This window comes from Thunnus thynnus, chromosome 6, assembly GCF_963924715.1.
Source record: "Thunnus thynnus chromosome 6, fThuThy2.1, whole genome shotgun sequence".
NCBI classification, from domain to species: Eukaryota; Metazoa; Chordata; class Actinopteri; order Scombriformes; family Scombridae; genus Thunnus; species Thunnus thynnus.
In genome coordinates this window covers 17,329,413-17,350,285 of record NC_089522.1, presented here as the reverse complement: position 1 = coordinate 17,350,285, position 20,873 = coordinate 17,329,413, and the positions used below count along the sequence as shown (strand labels likewise).

At 40.2% G+C, this 20,873-nt stretch overlaps 1 protein-coding gene across 2 annotated transcripts; it reads right to left on the bottom strand.

Annotated features, from left to right (window-relative positions):
* Positions 1 to 1,256: 1,256 nt before the first annotated feature.
* rbms2b (RNA binding motif, single stranded interacting protein 2b) lies at positions 1,257 to 19,803 on the bottom strand. Of its 2 annotated transcripts, none has more exons than XM_067592247.1 (14): positions 19,640 to 19,803; positions 11,810 to 12,006; positions 8,369 to 8,427; positions 6,803 to 6,894; positions 4,470 to 4,627; positions 3,997 to 4,076; positions 3,738 to 3,847; positions 3,549 to 3,595; positions 3,362 to 3,455; positions 3,119 to 3,169; positions 2,231 to 2,341; positions 1,723 to 1,803; positions 1,535 to 1,625; positions 1,257 to 1,415 (listed from the first exon to the last, which is right to left on the bottom strand). In XM_067592247.1, exons 1-13 carry the CDS (start codon positions 19,709 to 19,711, stop codon positions 1,548 to 1,550), a joined length of 1,230 nt encoding a protein of 409 aa, XP_067448348.1. In that variant the 5' UTR covers positions 19,712 to 19,803; the 3' UTR covers positions 1,257 to 1,415; positions 1,535 to 1,547. The 2 variants fall into 2 exon arrangements, with proteins under 2 accessions (XP_067448348.1, XP_067448349.1); XM_067592248.1 differs by lacking the exon at positions 19,640 to 19,803 and adding an exon at positions 17,805 to 18,150.
* Between the last annotated feature and the right edge of the window lie 1,070 nt (positions 19,804 to 20,873).

The following is a 20,873-nucleotide window of genomic DNA, read 5'->3' as shown; positions in this document are numbered from 1 at the left end:
AAACAACAACATGAAAGTGAAAAACAAAAATGCAGAAATAAATGCAAACACACAGCAATGGCCAATATTAAAGCATCACTACACTGGCCATATCAATCCACCTAAATAATGTCTTCTGAAGATATAACAGGACAGAGCCACGCTTCACCAGTTGATCTCCGTATCTATGTAATAACAACTCCATACTCTAATAACAACATCTAATTCTTGCTTCAGAAAATACATTTTTGGGGTTTGTTGGGGGGAAGATTCAGGCTCCCGTTGTATAAAAGGGATGTGTGGGACAAAAAGCAAACACGGCAAAACATAAAATTTCTATGTTCAGACAATGTTGTCATTAAAATAACTGAAGCATTACTACACTGATGCAAAGAAATCAAAAGAAAGCCTAAATAAATTTAATTCTCTTATGTACAGGCAGCTCTGAGTGAGATGTGATCCCTGTTATGCAACTTTGGATTTCATCAAGCGGAGCAGCTCAAAGTGAACCAATATTTAGAACTTTCTGATAATAATCTCTGGAATGCTTTAAATCTACTTAGCTCTTTTTAAGAAGTCTTCTCTGTGAAATCTCACATGAATGAGCATCATCTCTACTTTATCTTGTCTTTTGTAATCTTCTGATTGTCTGAAGCTTTGTCGGGATTGTTGGAACTATAAATTATTTGAGAGTCAAGTGCCAAAAAAAATCAGCAAAAGCTCTTCAGGTACGGTTTCGCACCCGATAAAACTTGCTGCCATTTCAAGAGAAGCTAATGCAAGCCAGCACCGTATCGGTCCAAAATATGAGTCACTGGATGACTTCAGTTTGTTTTTTTGAGCGTTCTGTATTCATATATTTGCACCAATCAATCAAAGTAGGACACGTGAAGCTAGAAACACACAGAAACAAAGAATTATGTACAAAAAGGCAGGTTCAAAACCTGAAAGTATCAGAAAAAAAGTGATGTAAAATCAGCATATTTTACAACAGGTCAAAACAAAACATGACTCAAAATGAAACATGGTGTTGCAATGTTCTTTTCCTGGTTTCATTCTAGCTCCCCGGAGTAGTGTTACTGTAGAAAAGAAAATGAATTCATGTTCAAAAAACGTGTAGTGTGTGCGTGTGTGTGTATGTGTGACTTTTTTTTTCTTGACTGTTATCAAAATAGATGCTCCTCATTCTGTTCTTCCATTCCCCATTGCCTGCCATCCTCCAGCCTTGTTTGTTTGGAGTAAAAGAGTTTGTTTTAAAATATGAGTTTGTTTGTAGAAAAATTTTTTTTTTTTTTCTTCCTTTTTTCTTTTTTTTGTCCGTTCTGTGTAACAGTCCATGTTCCTCCCGAGTGTCTGGCGCATTACGTGTAGAGTCACTGTGCTGAGTTTCAGCACTCGAGGCCCCTTTGAGAGTCACTCAGGCTCCAGTGGAAGATCTGACGCAGGGTGACAAGATCAGACAGTTAGAAACGAGAGCTACAGCTGCACTTTTTTGCAGCAGCACCACTACAGCAAAACAAAAATGTTTTCAGACTAAGCGATGATCTAAACCCACCTCTGCCACCTCTTCACTTGTTATGCTGGTAGGAGTAGGTTGTGTGTTCTGTGGGTGTCTCTATGGCAACAGGTTGCTGGACGGCACTTTCCTGTGAGGAAGGCAGCAAAGATTAAATCCATGAGTGATTGCTTCACATAACATTTTAGTGTCACGCTTTTCCGGTGAGAGAAAACAGAGGTCATTACCTCAACTGAGATGTTGGTGGCAGGCACTTGGGTGTACTGGGGGATGTAGGTCCCCTGCATAGATGTGTTTGCAGGCATATACTGCAAGAGAATGGAAATAAGTTTGTAAGACATGAAAATGAAAATAAAGCTGCACTATACAAGATTTATGTTGTTATGTTGTTATGTTGTACACCTGTCTTTATCAGCCTAAATTACAAAAGGCATCTGCCAATGCAAGAAAAACACCCCACCCAATTCATGCTGTATAATTCACCCAATTTGTGCAAAAACAATTATAGTTATCTCCACCCAACAGATTTAGCAACGGATGCGGAAAAGTAGTGAATGAAACACTCAGGAAAAGCTGAGATCATTGCTTTTCTCATCCGTCTGGTATCATCTTGTGTAATACAATTACAGACTGCCCAGTTTTGGTAGACATGAGTGTGCTTTGTGCAGCTGACTGACATCACCTCACATGACTTTTGCATTTTCAAAAAAAAAAGTTGCTTTCCGCTGTACTGACTGTGCCACTGCTGCCCATGGAGAGGTGGCTGAGCTGCTGTGTCAGGGGCCCCATCATGGAGGTTGGCTGGATGGACATGGTGTGATCCATTCCTGGCGTCAGGACTGCTCCCTGTGGAAAAACATACACTAGTGTCAACACTTGCCTTTTAAGGATATGGCTGGCGATTTTCTATATTTTGATTATTGTCAACAAATCTCATGTACCAAGCCCAACTAATAATGAAATGATCTACTTAAAAGTATTGTGCGTGTATCTCAAGTCTGATATATCTTATTTGTCTGTGCTATAGAGCTCTGTTGTGTCTATTAAAAAAAAACTATTAAAAACGTCAATGAGCCACACCACTGCACTTTACTCCGAAGAGAGTGATTATGGTAGTTTGTTTAGAAACGGCTCCAAAGACTATTAACAGCTACCACAGTTTCAGTCTCAGGAGATCAGCTCCTTGTATGGCAGACGCCACTGTGTACAGAGCTTCACTAGCTTGTGCTAAATGGCACAACATCTTTGCACTTCATTGTAAATTTCCTCAAAGAACTTCAGTACAAAGTCAAGAGGTTGTGATATGTGGCACAACCCTCTAGTGAAGCTTTGTAAGCAGAATCGTATGTTGGACAACAACAAAGGTCTTTGGCACAGAGGAGTACAATATATCAGGCTTTGGATACTTACTCAATACTAATGTAATGTAGGATCAGTTTATCACTGGTTTGGCTCTGCACATGAGCTTTGTTGACAGTAAGAAAAATATAGGAAATGGCCAGCATTATCCTCTAAGATAAAGATACTGTTAGTCATATAGATAGTCTGACAGAATGTTAAAAGGTTTCTCCTGCACCAAATGTAGGAAAGAGGGCCAAAAGCTTTAAGATTCAAGATACTCACTGTGGGCGGCATAATGTATGACTGGTGATGTATCCAGGATGGGTTGTGTACCTGCAGAACCAAGACACAAGTGTACCAAGACACGATTACATAATATAAACAAGTTCTACCAATTTTTAAAATAGGAAATGCCTCATAAATTCAGCTGTATTGTAAAGCCTTTTTTAAAGCAATGAATGCTTCACAATGAAAGGATAGTTAAGTTTAGCATCTTAACTAGCATTGAGGGTCTGAAACCCTAACCTGGTAGGTGGACACAGGTGAATGCATGTATGGGGAGAGGGAGGTCGGCCCAATCATCCGGTTTGGGGCAATGCTGTAGGGGGAGGAGTAGAACCTGCAGAAAGAGACACAATGTTATTAGTCACCACAACATGATCCTGCTCCCTCTGGAGTACAAGAGCTATTTATTTTTAATGCTGGTACTGACCCGTTCTGTAAGGCTGTGGTGGGGTCATATGTAAGGGTCATTCCTCCCTGGAGGAAAAAGATAAAGGACGGTGTCATTGTGAGGATGATCGATGTATTATACCACAAGCCTCAAGCGATGTTGCATAAGTAAGACGAACAGTTTTCACAGGAGTCATGAATGAAGAAGAAGAACAAACTTAAAACTTACAGTCTCTCCATCTCTCATCCAGGTTCGGCCGTTCTGCAGATATTTTCCCTGACTCTGACGCTTCTTCTGGCCTCCATCAGCAAATTTACACAACAAGGGCTCTGGCGGCACTGGACCAGAGGATTTAAGAAAAAAAAATCACATTATATGAAAGATTATATTCTGCACCATAAATTAGATTATTTTCTTCAACTGGTAATTTGTTTTAAAGATGCAAGGTCCAAACATGTATCATCTCAAACAAAAAAAGGAAACTCACCTGGAACTCCAGGTGGAGTCTTGATATATTTTCCATTGAAATGTTGGATGATGGCCTCACATTTCTCTGTTGACTCCATCCTGCAAAAAAAAAGGAAAAGCTATGTGTTTATAAAAGCAAACATTGTGTTTAACAGTAGAAGGTAACAAGGTGTCACTGCTGTGTCCCACTTGAATATGGAACAATAATGCGGCTGTGGCTCTGGAGGCAGAGTGGGTCATGGATAAAAGCACTGTATACAAATGCAGCCATCCAAATAGTTTGGCTAGAGCGTTGTACCCATACTGGCCACCAGAGGGCTCAGTCACCATGATTAGTACAGTCAAAATATACCTTCAGCACTGACTACTCTAAATCTGGAAATTTTCTTTTTGTTTCTGAATATTTTCGTCAATTCACACAAGGCTACACTATAACTAATCAAGTTTAAACATCTGTACTAAATCACTTAACTAAATATCCAAAGTTTATACCTGGCAAAGCCCACTCCTCGGCTGGTTCCGTTGGCGTCACGGAGGATGCGAGTGGAAATGGCCTGGCTGAAGGGCTTCAGCATGTTCTCCAGCTCCTGCTCATCCATGGACAGCGGCAGATTGGAGATGTACAAGTTGGTGGGGTCCTGCTCCTGTTGCTGAATGCAGAGGAGTCAAAAGAGGATTAAAAAGACGAAGACAAGGAGCAGAAAGAGCCATTCATTTCACAACTGTGGCATTATAACCGGAGCCCTTCAAAAATCAAGAGCCATACAAAAGCTGCATGAGGGAATTTATGTAACCTTTTAAAAGGAAGTGTGTGAGATTTCTGATATTTTGAAGGGTGTCAAGGGGAGGACATTAGACAGTTAAGAAAACAGTCTAAGAGAAAGGGTAGAGGGGTTTGAAGCTGAAGGCGCATTTCATTTTGGCCCTGTGTGAGAAAGTGAGCTGCATGGATGAGTTCAAAGGAGAAAACAGATATTCAGAGATGGTGGAGATAGTGCTCTGGCTGGACTTTAGCTGAACTTCTCCCTCATTTTGACTATCTTTATCTCCTCTACTTGAATTCATCCTCTCTCATACTCTATCATCCAAATGTTATTACCAAAAGGGTAGAAGATAGGCCCATTGTGTGTGACCAGCCTCTTAAAGAGAGTGAACATGCAGGATCCAGGTAATGTGATATCAAAGCATAATTAAATTTCAAATGGCTCTCCATCCATGGATGATCTAAAGCCATTATGTGCTCATGCTCAGAGCAGAATCACAGCAACCATGTTTTGGACAAAGACCTTTGGAAATGATCTGAAGAACATCTAAAGCATTGTGCTATTATCTTCCCACGAGGCAAACATTATCATCCCGTTTCCTATGTCATGGTAATAATATGTCGCTTGCATTCAAGCAGTTATATTCATGTGTTAATCCTGACCTTGAGTGCAGGCACAGAGGCCGGCTCTGTTGGCTTGCATAAATCTGACAAATTATGCAGCTATTCCAAATCTGAATTTGAAATTATTAGAAAACAACCTCAAAGAAACTCTTAAAACGCCAGTTTCATTTTATGGTTTTGAACTATTTTGTAGGCCTTTTTTTTTTTCTTTTCTTTGCCGCCTACTCAAACAAATTTAATTTGACCAACAGTATCTTGTAAGATAACCAATCCGTATCACCCTCTAACCATTATGCATATTCATTATCTCAGAGTGCAGATGTGATTAAAAACCTGTAAATGTAGCGTGAATTAATTTCCATCCCATGAATAATGCATGTATAATCGCTGCGACCTGCGGTGAAGGTGATTTCTCCTTCACCTCCCTCTTCCTCTTCCTCCTTCACAGCGAACGAGTGATGAAGCACGCACCCACGAGAGCGAGCAGAGAAAAACCCACTGTGGATTTCAGCCGCAAATGAGTCAGAATGAGTCAGAGAGAAATCTGACGCAAACATAAGCCTTGTTGTAAACCCGGAGTGAAGGGGTGAGTGAAATCAAGTTATTTTGTGAGCAAGAAGCCATATGAATGTCAGTGATCCAGCTTAACGAGAGATCAGCTTTCCCAGGGTGTCGGTGGCGTGCGTGTGTGTACTTGTGAGTGTGTGTCATAATCTGGTTGAGGCAAGGCTGGTGGAGTGAGTGCGTGATTGTCAAGTGTGCTGTATGTGTGTGTGTGTGTGTGTGTTGACAGGGCGGGTGGCTGGGCATAGGGCCCTGCTGACTGGGGAGCTGCTCAGACACTGAGTCAGATGCCACCAGGGAGAACAGACAGGTCCTTTGTGCGAAGCGCAGGCCCTGGGACACACTCCCCCAGCACCACCACCACTATGAAGCATGACACACACATGTACCTGTGTGCATCCATGGACTCTTTGATTGTGCACACACATATTCTACAGTGCATTAATGCCCATAAATATACTGACTTAAGCATACACCCATGTGCACCGCCCAGCAAACACACGCACGCGCACACACACACACAAACTGTGGCTTAATTGGCTTATTTTTGGGAGCCATGGCTCATATAACAAGAACGGAAAAAAAAACATGGGGAGAAAGGAAGATAGAGAAAGAGCTTGAGACAGCTTGAGAAGGGACATTTATAAGAAGCAGATAAGGCAAGGCGTAACCTTCCGCTGCAAGGTTAATGATTCATCATTAAATTTAAAATTAATTATTCATCCTTTAACTTTCTGCTGAGCTGCTGAGTCACTGTCACAATGTCTTGTTCGTGCGCTGAGAATTTAACTCAGGCCAACAATCTGAATGAAACTGATACCAAGTAGTAATAAATAAACCCACCAAATATTGACATGTCGAGTGGAGCTCTTACCTTGGCCATCTGAGCCTGCACTCCACCCGCCTTCAGCGCCGTCACCGCCTTCTGAGCTGAGGCTGGACTGTCAAAGTCAACAAAGCCATATCCTGCAGGGACAGACACACACATAGCAAGACATACAACTTATGACAATGAGATATGCACACCACAAGATTCTATGGACGCAGGCGTGTAATTTGAACTCCTGAAGCACTCACAGGAGAAGTGTCCGAGTCTAAAGAGACTGACTGTCAGCTAGGTCTTGGCTGTGTTTCTCCATGAAGGAAAGCTATACAGTTATACTACACTGTCCATTTTATGTCACACACCTGTTATGGTATTGTGTGAAGCTAAACACACAGTAAACATTTGGCAACCGAAGCAAACATCTTTATTGAGGGAAGTGTATCAGTAATGTGTTGATCCTTTCGACTGCAATCTGTAATTTTTCACACTTGCTAACTACAGCAGAGATGACAAATCTATCTGGTGTCATGCTTCTGACGTTATTTCACCTCTTTGTTGTTGATATGCAGCGAAAATATCATCAACTGACAAGATAAGGTGTTAATGAATACATTCTCTTCTAGGTAGGCACGATCCGAGAAAACCGAACATTTCTCATTAGTTAAGTATTGAGTCTCCAACCATGATACATGAATTTCTTTTTCTTGTTTACAATAAGATGCAGGCAGTTAAGTAAACAATATCATGGATTTCAAATTTTCAGATTGAGATTTATTGACTCAAGATCATAGTTGCATGGTATGGAGTATAGACAAAATTATACAGTATATCATGTTGTAAATTACTTAAACAAAGGTGGAACATTCTACAAAAAGGTACCTAATTTACAAATATCTTTTGGCTGATCTGACTGTAATAAAATTAATAATAATATATTTTAGCGCAAATAATACTTTAGCAAAATACTTTTCCCATTATTACTCGTTATGCTTACATAATTCTAGCATTTTAACAAAATGTGATATGAATCTCCCAGACAGTTATCATTACAAAGATTGCAGAACCTGTGATTTCAATCCATTTCAACCTTGCATATAAATAAATATATAAGTCTTTCAGATGACCTTGGAAATTCTGGCGTTATTAACACTTGACCACCCTGATGAAGGCAAGATAGCCAAAAACGAGTTATGCAATCTGTAATTCTGGCTTTCATATAACAGGTACTTTTCCGATATAAGCTCCTGTTAACTCCATCTCCAACATAAAGATGTACTGTACGCCAATTTTTTTTCCCAGGTTGGCGAAGTCATGACCCGCCCTACTCTGCCTCTGATTGGCTGGTACTCATTGCCTTCGTTGGTTGGGTTGGTTAGGTTTAGGCATGAGGAGTGAGATTGGTTGGGGTTAGGGTAAGAATATCAGGGTAAGCCCTTCAGAGGCAGAGTAAGGCGGGTCATGACTTCATCATCCTGGGAAAAAAATATTGCGTACTGTACATACTGGTATACCTTTGAGCTCACTTTGCCACATCTGTACTGAATCTACTCTCAACTGATCTTTCAACCTCTGCTCAACAGTTCGTATCAACCAGCTGATGCCTTTATTTCTCACCTTTGCACTTGTTGGTGGTCTTGTCGAGGATCGCCTTGGTGGATACTATTTTCCCATACCTGAAAAACAGCGAGGTTCACACTCAGGAATCATCCTTAAATTGTGAACTGAAAATAATTACTTGTTTACATTGACTATTAGCGTTGCAACACTGCTGAGGCAATGTGGTTTCTCTGTAAACACACCCCAAGAGTTTGTGCTCCATGATGATTGAATTATAATTCACATGACAGATTCAGTGCAATAACACTGAATACAATTACACCATCTGATAATAAATGATGTGCATAGGGAAATCCTGAGAGAGGGGATGCGACATAAATTAAATGAAATAAGAGTAATGTCCTTTGGGTTTCTGTATGCTGGAGAGAACTATAGATTTTCCATTTTTTATTCATTCCAGCTCACACACAGATGTCAATAGGGATCATACCTCAAGGGGAACGTGACATGAAAATATGGTAAAAATAAATGTCTCTGCTGCACTTTCACATTGCTTCACAACGCACTATCGATATGAAAATCCTGCATCATCTATCCATCTGGCCAGCTATACTGTAGATACTGCAGATGCATAGGATAGGATCTGGCTCAGGCAAATGCGTCTGTGCGGCAGAGTGTCTATCGGTTCCCATCTCTCGAGGCATGTGCATGCAGTGTAATCTGATATGCCTCTCCTTGGCTGTCCTGTCCAATGCTGGCTCACAGCCACACTCTCATTCTACTAACCAGCTTCTCTAGGCATTGCTCTACCTTCCGCTGGGTCTTAGTGCCCCTCAAAGTACAATCCAGCTCTGATCCAGTGACACTGCATTTCATCTGGGCTAAAATACATTTTATTAACAAGGATTAAGTGATGACCAGCTAAAATTGTTATCTGACATTTAATCTGATGGATTACTCTGAATTGGAGATGAAATTGATTCTTTTAAATTACTTTTTTTGATTACTCTCCCTTTAGAAAAAAAAAGAAATCTGCGCATATTTATTCCTGTACTGAAGTGGCTTATAGTCAACTGTGAAGTTTTTACTGAAATATCCAAGAATTCTAAATTATTGATTTGGACAATACAACAATTGACTACACTACTACATTTTGGAAATATAAAAACAGGATACACATATATTATAGGATACACAGTGTGTTCCCATTTTACTTGTCTTAATTTAGTTGTTTACATATCTGTCCTCAATGCAGAGCAATGCAAAAAGCTTAAACAATCACTGGTTTGATCCTATAATAGTTTATCATCTACTTCAGTTCACTTCATGTACCCAACTCTTGATTCTGAGGACTTTAAGAAATAACTTTCAACTCAATTAGTTTTAGCAGTATCTGATTTCTTGTTAAGCTCTATTCTTATGTCTTTTTATTTGTGTTTATACCCTAAAAGCAACAATTCTGTATAGATGAAGCTGCTTTGACTTCTTTTCTAACCAAAGTTAGAAGTGTAACAGACAGACGCTGTTATGTGTTTTAGTCATTTATCTAATCCAAACACTTTGCAAACTCCATCCAGTGTTGGTTAAGTGAAGGTCTGTTGTATTATGCATTTGAGCCTCTATATAACATGACTATTTCATGGTGCATTTCTGATTCCAAGCCATAGGATGCCACCCACTGCACTGAGTGGATATGCCAATGTCTTCTTCTATTTTCATATGCATCATTACTGTGGATACACAGCAATCCAACCAGTCCACTACGTCACATTATGACTAGTCTTTTAAGCTGTGAACTCTGCTTGCTGCACTTCTCTGCTTACACAGTTGAGATACCCGTTTACTAAATTGTGCTCAGAGGTCTCGGACTACATGATGCAGAGCGAAAAGAGGGGCTGGAGACTCAGCCATGTGTGAGAGAGCACAGCATCCAGAGTCAAGCCCAATGTCCATCCATGGTCAACCACCAGAGACGGACCAGGGCAAGAACCAGAGCCACAGTGAGGCACCCAGAGAGACAACTGCAGGGGCCGGAGATGGGGAATCAACCCCCCATCCCCTCCTCTCATCCCTCATTCCCTACACAGTACATCTCCGAGCTTGCATACAACAACTCTCTGTGTAGGGGGGAGGGGAGCTTCGGGAGTGTTGTGTCCTGACAGAATGCACACATTTACTGTTCAAACTTTATTAAAGTGAGTCTAATCCCCTCCATGACTTGTCTTCCTGCTGTTTTACAACCTCATCTACAAGCATTTTCCGTATTAAGTATTATTGGATACATTATCCTCTCTCAGTCTAGTTTAACTGAGAATTACACTGGCTTTAATGTGCTCTGCTAAAAGGCAAATTTCATGCAGTGATTTTATCTACTCTGTAAAAGCAGAAATATGAGAACTACCCCCACAGAACACCACCTGACACACAAACCCTGAACTCCATTCACTCCTCCCCCTCTGATTCTCTCCATCCACATCCACCCCCCCCCCCCCCCCCCCCCCCCTTCATGCCATTGCCCTTGTTTGTCTTTCCCTTTCCCCTGGGCTCGCCGTTTCCTGTAGGGTTGGGCAGCCTCATGTGAGCCATATCTTCCAGACAGCTGTAAAATAGCAGGCCTCTCCCTCCCTCTCTCCCTTATTCAATCTCTCTTGCTCCCCTTTCCCTCCTTTTCTCTCACTCTTCTCTTCTCTCAGATTTTCTCTGCTCCTCTGGTTCTCATCACCAGGCTCCAGTATTCAATTAAGAGAGCCCAGATCATTTATCTCAGCCCCTACTTGTTTTGATGTCTTCCACTGAGGGCCTAACAAACATATTGGATGGATTGGTTGATGCTGTTGTTTGATGTCAGGCTATATGCTGCCCACAACAGTTTTTTTTTAAGACTCACTCTGATGAGAAACATAGCGTGGTATTTAATAGTACACAATATGACTTTGAATTAGGACAGTCTCATTGTAATCATATTATGTGATGATAATCTACAAGCATAATTAACCTATAGTTCATATAGGTTAAATGTCAAGGGAGTAAGAGGAGACAGACAGAATTAGTGTGAGAGAGGGAGACTAAACATTCTGTACCTAGTTGTTGGAAAGTCTGTGCTTAGCTGTGCCAAACTGAAAGGTCTTAGTTTGCAGCCCAAATGATTGTTGTTTTTTCCATAAGGCCACTAAATGATGGGCCTTAAAAACATGTGGATGAAAATGTGGCTCTCTCCTCTGTTCCAGAAATACCTTCTAAGGTGTGCTAAAGCACTCATGTGTATTTCACCTGTTAGAGAGTCATCCATCTACTTTATTTGCTAATGTAGTCATGCAATCCTTAATACCTTTAGCCGGCCAACAAGCCATCGCCCATCTATCCATTCACCCATCACTCTGTTCTATCTTAATCTGCTCTGCTCCTCTAACCTGGTTCATGTGCGCAGGAGGAAGCCAGAGACAGATTTATTGGGTGTGCATGTAGAGGTTGGAGAAATTGTTTTTTTGGGTGACTTACGGCTGACAGAGTTTGACCAGATCCTGGTCTGTGGTTCCTGGGTGGAGGCCACGGATGTACAGGTTGGTTTTGCTCAGCTGCTCTCCCCCACTATTGCTGCTGCCATTGCTGATGGTAGAGGTGGTGGTGTTGCTGTTGTTGTTGTTGTTGGGGCTTGGAGGAGCCATCTGATGATTGGAGGGGGACACATACGTCTGCTGCAAAACAAATATAGGGCATAGTCAGATTTGGGATGGTGCAGTCATGCTGGCACAAAGTAGATTCAAGGTTAAATGTAGAATTTATTGTCTCCATATATTTTATTCAGTATTCAGGGGAATGAAAATGTGTTCCCTCAGTGTTACAGTGTGCACAATAACAGATACACTATAAACAAGTTCAGAGATAATGAAGTGCAAGTAGTATTTCTTATTTAGCTCCATGAAATTGGATCTATATACACTGATGTAGTAGGTAACTGCGTATAAGAACGGTCCACTAAGTGATTTACTATAACTGCAGGGTGAAGAGAAGAAAATCAATTAAGGACACAATTAGCCAGAACAGGACAACAGTGGCTGGTTAACCTAATGACATGGTGTCAAAACTACCAAATTGGGGCCATAAAGTCACAGCTAGGATATCAAAAGCAATTAAGCTGCTTCGTCTGACTTGGCAAGTCAGGTGAGATAAGATGAAATGAGAGAGAAAAAAAATGCGTGTGAAGAAAAAATCGAAAGTGAAATATGATACAATATGTGAGACTGCAGAATGCACCGTAAGCAGAATGTGCAAAAACATGCACATATTCATGTTAAAAGGTCATACAGAAAGATTAAAAGGTGTACAGAAAGTATCTTTGTATGTGGGTGTGATGTGTAGACAATGTACTGCAGGCTCTGTATATGACCTGGTTTAACAGGGGTAGGAATCATAAAAATCCCCAACTACAGCGTTACACAGATACTTCAAACATTAACTGTTAAAATGAACCAAACTGTCGTAGTCTCAAGAAGCAGTCAGCAGTGATTTACTCTCTCCAGTATAACTTGCTTGGTTGGGAGATAAATTAATTGTGGCCCTATAGTCAATGTTCACTATCAGTCTGCACAAAAATGGAGAAAGACTGAAAATATTTTGGAATATTAAGTATAATCCGGTCTTTAATGTTGACTGGCATTGGCACTATGATAATATAACATTTAATATTACTAATACCTCTATGCCAATTGAATCAAATCAAAATTGGGATTAATATCTTAACAGACTAGCTGTTATTAACATTTAGACAACATGTCATTGGGGACTTCAGCTCAGATATTTCAGACAATACTTCTTTGTTTGCAAGACATTTAAAACCATTTTGCAGCGATACTGACCTTACCTTCACTTTTTTTTAAACATATATTAGTGATGGCTGAGACATGCTGCTTTTGGCAGAAATGTGAACTGTACAAATGTATACCATACATGAGTACTACATGCTTTGCTTATCTTGTGAAGGCAAGTGAACCCTTTCATAAATGTAAAAACAAAGCGTATAATATTAAATCTAGCTGGAACTAAAGTGGCTGAGCTACATTATGCTGCAAGAGAGGCTTTTATGTTGTGGGTTGAAGCTGGAAAGGTTTTGAGAACAGTTTTCATTGGGAGTTCCAATGAAAACTGTTCACAGTGAGATCTGTGGATTATCCACAGAAACCAGGACATTGTTTCTGGAAAGAAACTTTTATATTGGGTTTTTCAAATCGATTTTTTTCAGCGCTTTGAACAGCACAAACCATTTCCATTCACTGCTATTGTCTTGGGAAGATGACAGAAATCTTGAAACCTAAACTATTTGCATGGCTACATTCCCCTAAATGTATTTTTTTCATAAGAATTAAGGTCACATATTTTTGCAAATCTCTCAGATGACTGTATATATTAACAGTGTCAAAAATTAAATGCTCTGGGTTATGTGTTTGCACATAAATTTCACTTCTCCAGAACGGATTTCTTGATCAGGCTGTTAATTATGCCCCCCTCTACACTGCTAATGTATGAAAGGAGCAGTATGCAGTGACTTCGCTCCCAGTGATGCTGTGAGCATGTTATCATGTGTGCCATGATATGTTCAGCATAAAATGTATCCACAAATAAGGCAGTAATAAGGAATCTTCAATGTATGTGCAGTGTTCATATGTAGCTAATGCACTGGTAATCTTATGTGGCAGCTGTTTTCATCAGATGTTTGTTTCTTGACTAATCTTTTAGTACCATGGCTCAGAATAAACTAAATTACATTGGTTTGCAAGTAAAATGCTGGCTAAGTTTGGCCTTGGTGTTGCCTCCCTCTCAGTGCTGGAGAAGGAGGAACTGTTTGATTAGTTAGGGTCACCAGGCCTGGCCCCCGGGAACAATGGGATGGCTTGTTTGACACCACAAGGTCAGCACCGGACCACCAGCTTATTAACAGAGAGGGAGTTGTCAAAAGACTGCTGGAATCAAGCTAATTATGACCTCTCTATTTCTCTCTGCTGTGGATCTGTTCTTGGCAACTAGTATAAGACTATTAGGGATCATCACATTTCACGAAAGTGAAACAGAATTTTTAAAGTTTAAACAGTGGTTTTACAAGTGAAAATAGGATATAAAAGCTTTAAACTAGATCTGGATATTGCAGTATTGTGTTTGCAATGTTACAAAACAAAAGTCTGAGATTCAGTGATTCAAATCTGGTTTGGATGTTGCAACAGGAGAAAAAAAAATGCTCAAAACACCCAAATATGCCTGGGCAGAAAGAAAAGATAAATCAACCAATGATGTGTGCGCCAACGAACCACAACCAATCAACAAAACTTCAACTAAATGCATTTTCATTGGTCAACAGTTCTGTCTAAAATTGGTAGCACGGAAATTTGTTTTGTTTCACACAAATAAAGACAAAACACATGAAGGAAATATAAACTATGCGTGAGGGTGTGGTAGAAACCTGTCATGGCTTATATGAAAACCACATCCAAAAGACAAACAAAAGGTGAATAATAATATATTATCAATTAGTGTACCCTGCTAGGTTTGCTAATAGTGGGATAGAAATAACTTTTACTTTTATTTTAAATTTTCTGTTGGAGAATGAGTTTCACTTTTAAAAGATTAATATTAAGTCCTTGAGAATATGGCATGTTTTGTTTTCCTTATTTATAAGCTCCAAAGTGTTAATGATACTGTTATTAAAACAAGTAATTTTGGTGTCTAGTGGTCAATAAATACTACCTATGACCACATTTTTGTTATTTTCTATTTCATCAGAATTTCTAAAAAGGTCATGTCAATTAACAAATTCATAATTTTGATGGACAAAGACTGAAACTCCTCCAGACCTGGACTGTCTGATGAAGTGAGTAGAGGTATATGATGGCAGCTCATAAAGGCCTAGTCCTTTAGATTCTTCGTAAGCCATGTTTCAGTAACGATCACAGAAAACTCACGATTTAAGGAGGATAAATAATGTACCAGCTGATCATAATTTTAAGGTAGAACCGAAAATATTTTACATTCAACTGAAAATGATTCTGTCAAGCAGTTGAATTTCAGTATTCACAAGAGGAAATGTTAGTAGCTGAAAAGAAGTTAATATCAGGGTCAAAATATGTATCATGACAAAAATTTCCATCTCTCTTAAGTTCAAATGGATTAAATGGAAATGGGATCATAGAAATGGAAATGGGATAATAGGAACATTAGCAGTTAAATTAAGTAGATTTAATGTTTTTTATTACTTCGTCTGTAATTTTTGCGATGTGTCATACTATATTAGCTCACTACAAGGTGCTCCTGTATTAGTTTTTTCTCACTGCAACATTATGTTACATGCACAAATTAAATGTTCTGACACATTTTTAACTATGTTCAACATAAAGTTTATTACTCTTGGATAAGATGTATCTTGTTCTTTGTCTTTAATAACAAAACTTTAAGCCCCTCAGACATGGAATGTATATGCCAGTATATAGCCTACTTCAAGTAAAGTAAACCTTAATGGGCAGGACACAATAAAAATCGACATCATTAAAGATGCATGTTAAGCACATACAATAACGTATGTGTGCAATATGAATGCAAGTTTCCTTAGAACAAGGCATTTTAACCTAACTGCTAAACCCTGAACACAGAAGAAATGTGTACTCTTATTACGTATGACTTGTATATATATATATGTATAATGCAACATCCTTTCAGACAATACTAACATGAGCAGCAACACCAATTCTTTCACAAGCTTATTTGTATCTCCACTATCCAGCTGACTTATGTTTTGGGATCCAGCCTTCAGAACATACCCCTTGTCTTTTTAGTCAAGCTGAGAAAATCACAGTGACTCACAGAGCCTATTCATCTTGGTCCTCTTCTCTAATCTCCCTCTCTTCTTTAGCATCAATAGTACGCTGTTTGTTTTTCCACAATCACAGCCTCTTCCTGTGCTTTCCCATGCCTTCACTGTAGGCGTGCCGAACAGGCTATCAGGAGGGATGCACCTGCAGAGGCCTGGGGAGATAGGATCTGACGGGAGACCGAGTCCGGGCCCGAGCCTGGCTAGTGAGGCCTGTCTAATTGGGATCTGAGCTTGTTAGCGGAAAGTGCTAATCCCTCTCATGTGCTCTCCAGTCAGAAGGTAGTGTCTCATTAAGACCGCTCTGCTAGGCTCCTTCTGAGAAAAGGATGGCAGTGAGTCAGATCCACACCTACTCCCCCATCTGCCCCCGCACCCAGCTCCAGGTGTTTTGCCACCCATGTAAGGTAAAACCAAATGTGCTGGTGCAAAGTGCAAACACAGGCAAATATACATGCAGAAGAACACAAATGCAGTTCGGAAGGGAGGGTCAGAGAGTATGACGAGAGTCTTAAATAAGACTGCATATCCTCTCAGTTAGCTGGTTGCTAAAACTTGGCCTCCTGGCATATTACTGATTTCTCTCCTACTTGTTACTCTTCAGTCCACAGTCGCCTACATATCTGTTTGCACTGCACCTTACATGCATCACATTGTCATCTCAGAGCATTCCTTACATTCCTCTGTAATACAAACGTTTGTCTCCCTCTCCTTGAGGTGGGGGGGGTGTTGGGTTTAAGATTAGGGTTCAAGCTGTCATTGTTAAATTGAACCACATTCCTGGAGAAACCTTCTGTGCACATACAACACACGCTTATTTACAACTGAAAAAAAAAGATATTTCAAAATCAGGAGGCAGTTATTTTTACAATCTGCCTGTGACCAATGGACGCTCAGTTGCTTCCAGCCACTGTTAGTAAAGCACACAGTCCTCACATCCTATAACTATCACAGTTTATGCAGTTAGTAGTTGCAGGAAGATGAGAAGAGCTCTTTGTCTCATTATTATAGTTGTGCAAGCAGTATAACTACAGTAAGTGGCCTACAGCATGGTGCAGAGAGAAGAGGAGCACTCCAGGCAGCAACTGAAGACTGATGAGGTGATTACAGTTGGAAGGAGCAAAGGTGATGCCCACAGGGAGCGCAGGTGACTCAAGGACTTTTTCATCCGAGAGAGAACAATGAGCGCTAAGTGAGGCAGGATGTATGCCTTCAACTCCATAGTAATAGCAAAGATGTGAGCCTGATTATCTGACACTTGAACGCTATAGCCCTCAGGCAACACGAACCTTTTTGGTGTCTCTGATTCTGTGGATGTCAGAATAATTGTCCCATTTAGTTCTTTCATTTATCTTTATCCTAAGAAAAGCATATAATCACCCACAAAGTCCAGTGACAAATAATTACATTTGTCAATAAATGTTAATTATTTGAATATTGTTTAAAAATAAAATAAAATCGGATGCCCTTTATCCACATAATGGTGCAGTAGCATTTCAGTAATGCAAAGGAAATCTGTTAAAAAATAATCTATATATTGCTAAAACAGCTAATGTATGCTATGCAACAAGTATATGTTTACGAATACATTAAATATTCTATCTTTAATAATAAAGAAATGTCTAAAATGTGGAGTCCTACCTGTTTGGTATAAGAAACCTTCAAAGGCACAGTGGAAAAGATCATAGTGTTACAGACTTAATCTCTTTATATTATATTTTTGCAGCTGCAAGAAAAACTGTGCAATGTGGGAAGAAACAGAAAGGAAAAGTAATGAAAATCCTTGGCGTCCTGTGGTTAAAAGGTGAGACTTCTCCTTGCTCTCCTCCTGACTCAATCCAGTCCCATTAAAATACACCAGAAAAATGTTCACAGGAGCTTGAAAAAGTCTGTTTTAAATAGGTATCAAGCACCCTGAAGAGAGCAGAAAGTAAATTCTTAGGACGTCAGTTACGGAGGAATGTTCAGGCTCTCTTCTCCATGTGAACTGAACCACTGACAGACAAGAAATCAAGGTATGTGAAACACACAGGGGAGAAGAAAAAAAAAAGGCCGGGGTGGGGGTGGGGGGAGTGTTAATCGAAAGCAGAGGAAAAGGGGGGAAATCTCTTAATCCTTTTCTTTTCTCCGCCCTTTTTCTCGTAGTAAAAGACACAGACCAGGGGTTACCACTTGACGCTGGATTTACAAGTCCTCCCTCTGTGTGACTTTGGCACTCTAACAATCTGAAATGTGTAAAGAAAAAAAAAAAAAAAGGTGTGTGCACGTCTTCTTTCAAGGAAAAGGTTTGAGTTTGCAGAACCCCTCTTGAACTGAACACATTGTCTGAATCCAGGATTCCAGGAATTCCAGGTCATTAATCTGAGCAATCTGAATTCCTGCCAGCCGTGAGGCAGGGAAGGGAATAACACAGGGAGAAGGAAGGAGGGAGGTGTTTGATTTCAGTTTTGTTCAAACGTTATTCAAGAAACGCTGAGAGTCAGGCATCAGCATATCCATACGCCATTCCAGTCACACCTTATCAGCAATCTTTTAAAGACAGGTTTTGGCATTAACCTTGACAATTTCTTTAAGAATCAGCCCTCAAAATGCTCTCTTGAGTGCCATGAATGACAGTTTAAACTGTAGCTGCAAGCAATCATGTGTATTATACTGTACATACCAGAATTTAAAAAGGAAAAAAATCTATACAATCTTCACAGAAAAGATGGTTGCACATACATAAGAAAGGCACCACATGAATTATTCATTTGAGGAAGCAAGTTAATCAGTATTAGATCTTATATACTGTCCCAGCTCTGTGGTCATATTGCTCTACAGCTAAGCTGAACATCCCATATAGCCACATACAATGTGGTAATATTAGACATGATTCATGGGCTCTGTAACTTTCCTCTTTTCCATAGTGCCATGCAAAACCCTCTCAGTCATCATTAGTAGGATTGAAGGGGTGGGGCATATCGTTACGCGTAAAAGAGAAAAAAAAAACTTTGCCAACTTGTGGTTAATTCAATGAAAACATTACCTAAGTGAAGACGCAGTTAATTTAACCCCAAAGAATTTCTATTAAAGTGGAATATAATTAGCCTTTATTAGCTTGTTGTGAGCCTTACGAGCATCTACAGCACATTTGTAAGCTGCGCTCTTATGTGCTGGCGAGGTGTAGGAAGAGAACAGCGACCGTATCCGAACAAACGAAACTGTAGTAGTAATCAACGGGAAACAATGTAACGGGCCCACTGTCCATTTATAACAATGTGGCGACACCATCAAACAAGCCGACAGCAAAGGTTGCAAACAGCAAGTAAGAGAGTTTAAAACGTCGCCTGTGATCCACTTTCAAGGACACTGCAGCTTAAACAGCCGAGCAGCTTTTAACTGGAGCTGAGGCTGAGCTCGAACAACACCGCATCGAGAAATAAACTCGGTATTCCAGAAAGAGAGGACAGAAGTAGTGCTGTGGTGTTGCTATTTACCTTCTTGTTGTTTTTGACGGGGTAGCCGTTGTATGGGTTGATTCCTGTCCTTGGCGGCACAGAGAGCAGCATTTTTACACGGCGCTGTGTCCGGAGGAGCGGAGAGCCAAGGCAGTCAGCTGACGTCAGCCAGGGAAATTCAGCCAGGAACAGCGGTAGTGATTGGAGTCGCTCTTCCCAGCACTCTGATGTGCCCCACACACTACACTGGCTATGTGCTCATGTGTTATATCTGACTTTATCTACCGGCTTCATGCCCCACAAAACCTACTATGATAACACAATTTACTCATATACAGCTATAAATTCTGCTATAAAAGTGGCAATCCAAGTCATCCAACTAACCCTATAGGATTTAGGATTTGGTGAAGAAAAGCAGAACTGTAGTATACATAGGGTTTGACTGATATAAGATGTCAATATATGTATCAGAGCAAGGAGTTGGATTGGTGATTTTGGGCGCTTTCTGCAAAAGTAAGCATGTTGCCCGTTGAGTACCCTCTGCCCTTTAGGTCAATCTTTTTAGCAGCTGGTTTTTGTGTCAAGCTAAATGAGCTTCAGGTCAAGAGGCAGTGATGCACCAGAAGTGAATAGCACTACTACTATTTCCTGTGTAGGGCGTAAACACTCACTGTGACCTAGAATAACGTTTACTGTAATAAGCATAGGTTTACAAAAATGGAAAAACTACTTCCTGTCCTGATGTGTCATATTCTTCCTCAATTCCAGAGTATTTTTGGAGGTTAGAAAGCCGTACCAATGCCGACAGCTGTTAATGGCTGTTAATGGTTAAAGTTATCTCAGAATATATTTGTTCATAGTATATTTTTTAAGACAAATAGAGATGCAAGAGACCTAAAATTATACAGTATTGGTGTTTAATAAACTCTTGTGCTATGTCCTTGTTTTTATCCAAGTTTTGTTGAATCTGCCATAAAGGATAATTCAGGGTATTTTTCAGCTAGATCTTTATTTTTACAGTTTCTGCCATAATGACATTTTAATGTTCAGTGCTTAGTTGACTGTAGAGCTTTGTGCAGTTCCAAGTCTTGAGCAGCAATGTCCTCCCATTCGTATATGCAGGACAGGTTCACTTCCAAAGAGTGATACAACCCCTCCAGTTTGAGCCAATGCCATCTGGGTGACATTTCACAGTTAGATAAGTCAAGACGTGGCAGGCACCAGAAGCAAAGTCTCACCTGTTGCCCAAAAAGGATAAAGCCAGCCCCGGTCA

Coding starts and splice junctions, on each gene's coding strand:
- rbms2b (XM_067592247.1), bottom strand. CDS start 19,711: ATGCTGCTCTCTGTGCCGCCAAGGACAGGAATCAACCCATACAACGGC. Junction 12,007..19,639: donor CCGTCAAAAACAACAAGAAG/GTAAATAGCAAC, acceptor TTTGTTTTGCAG/CAGACGTATGTGTCCCCCTC. Junction 2,342..3,118: donor CATACATTATGCCGCCCACA/GTGAGTATCTTG, acceptor GTTTTTCCACAG/GGAGCAGTCCTGACGCCAGG.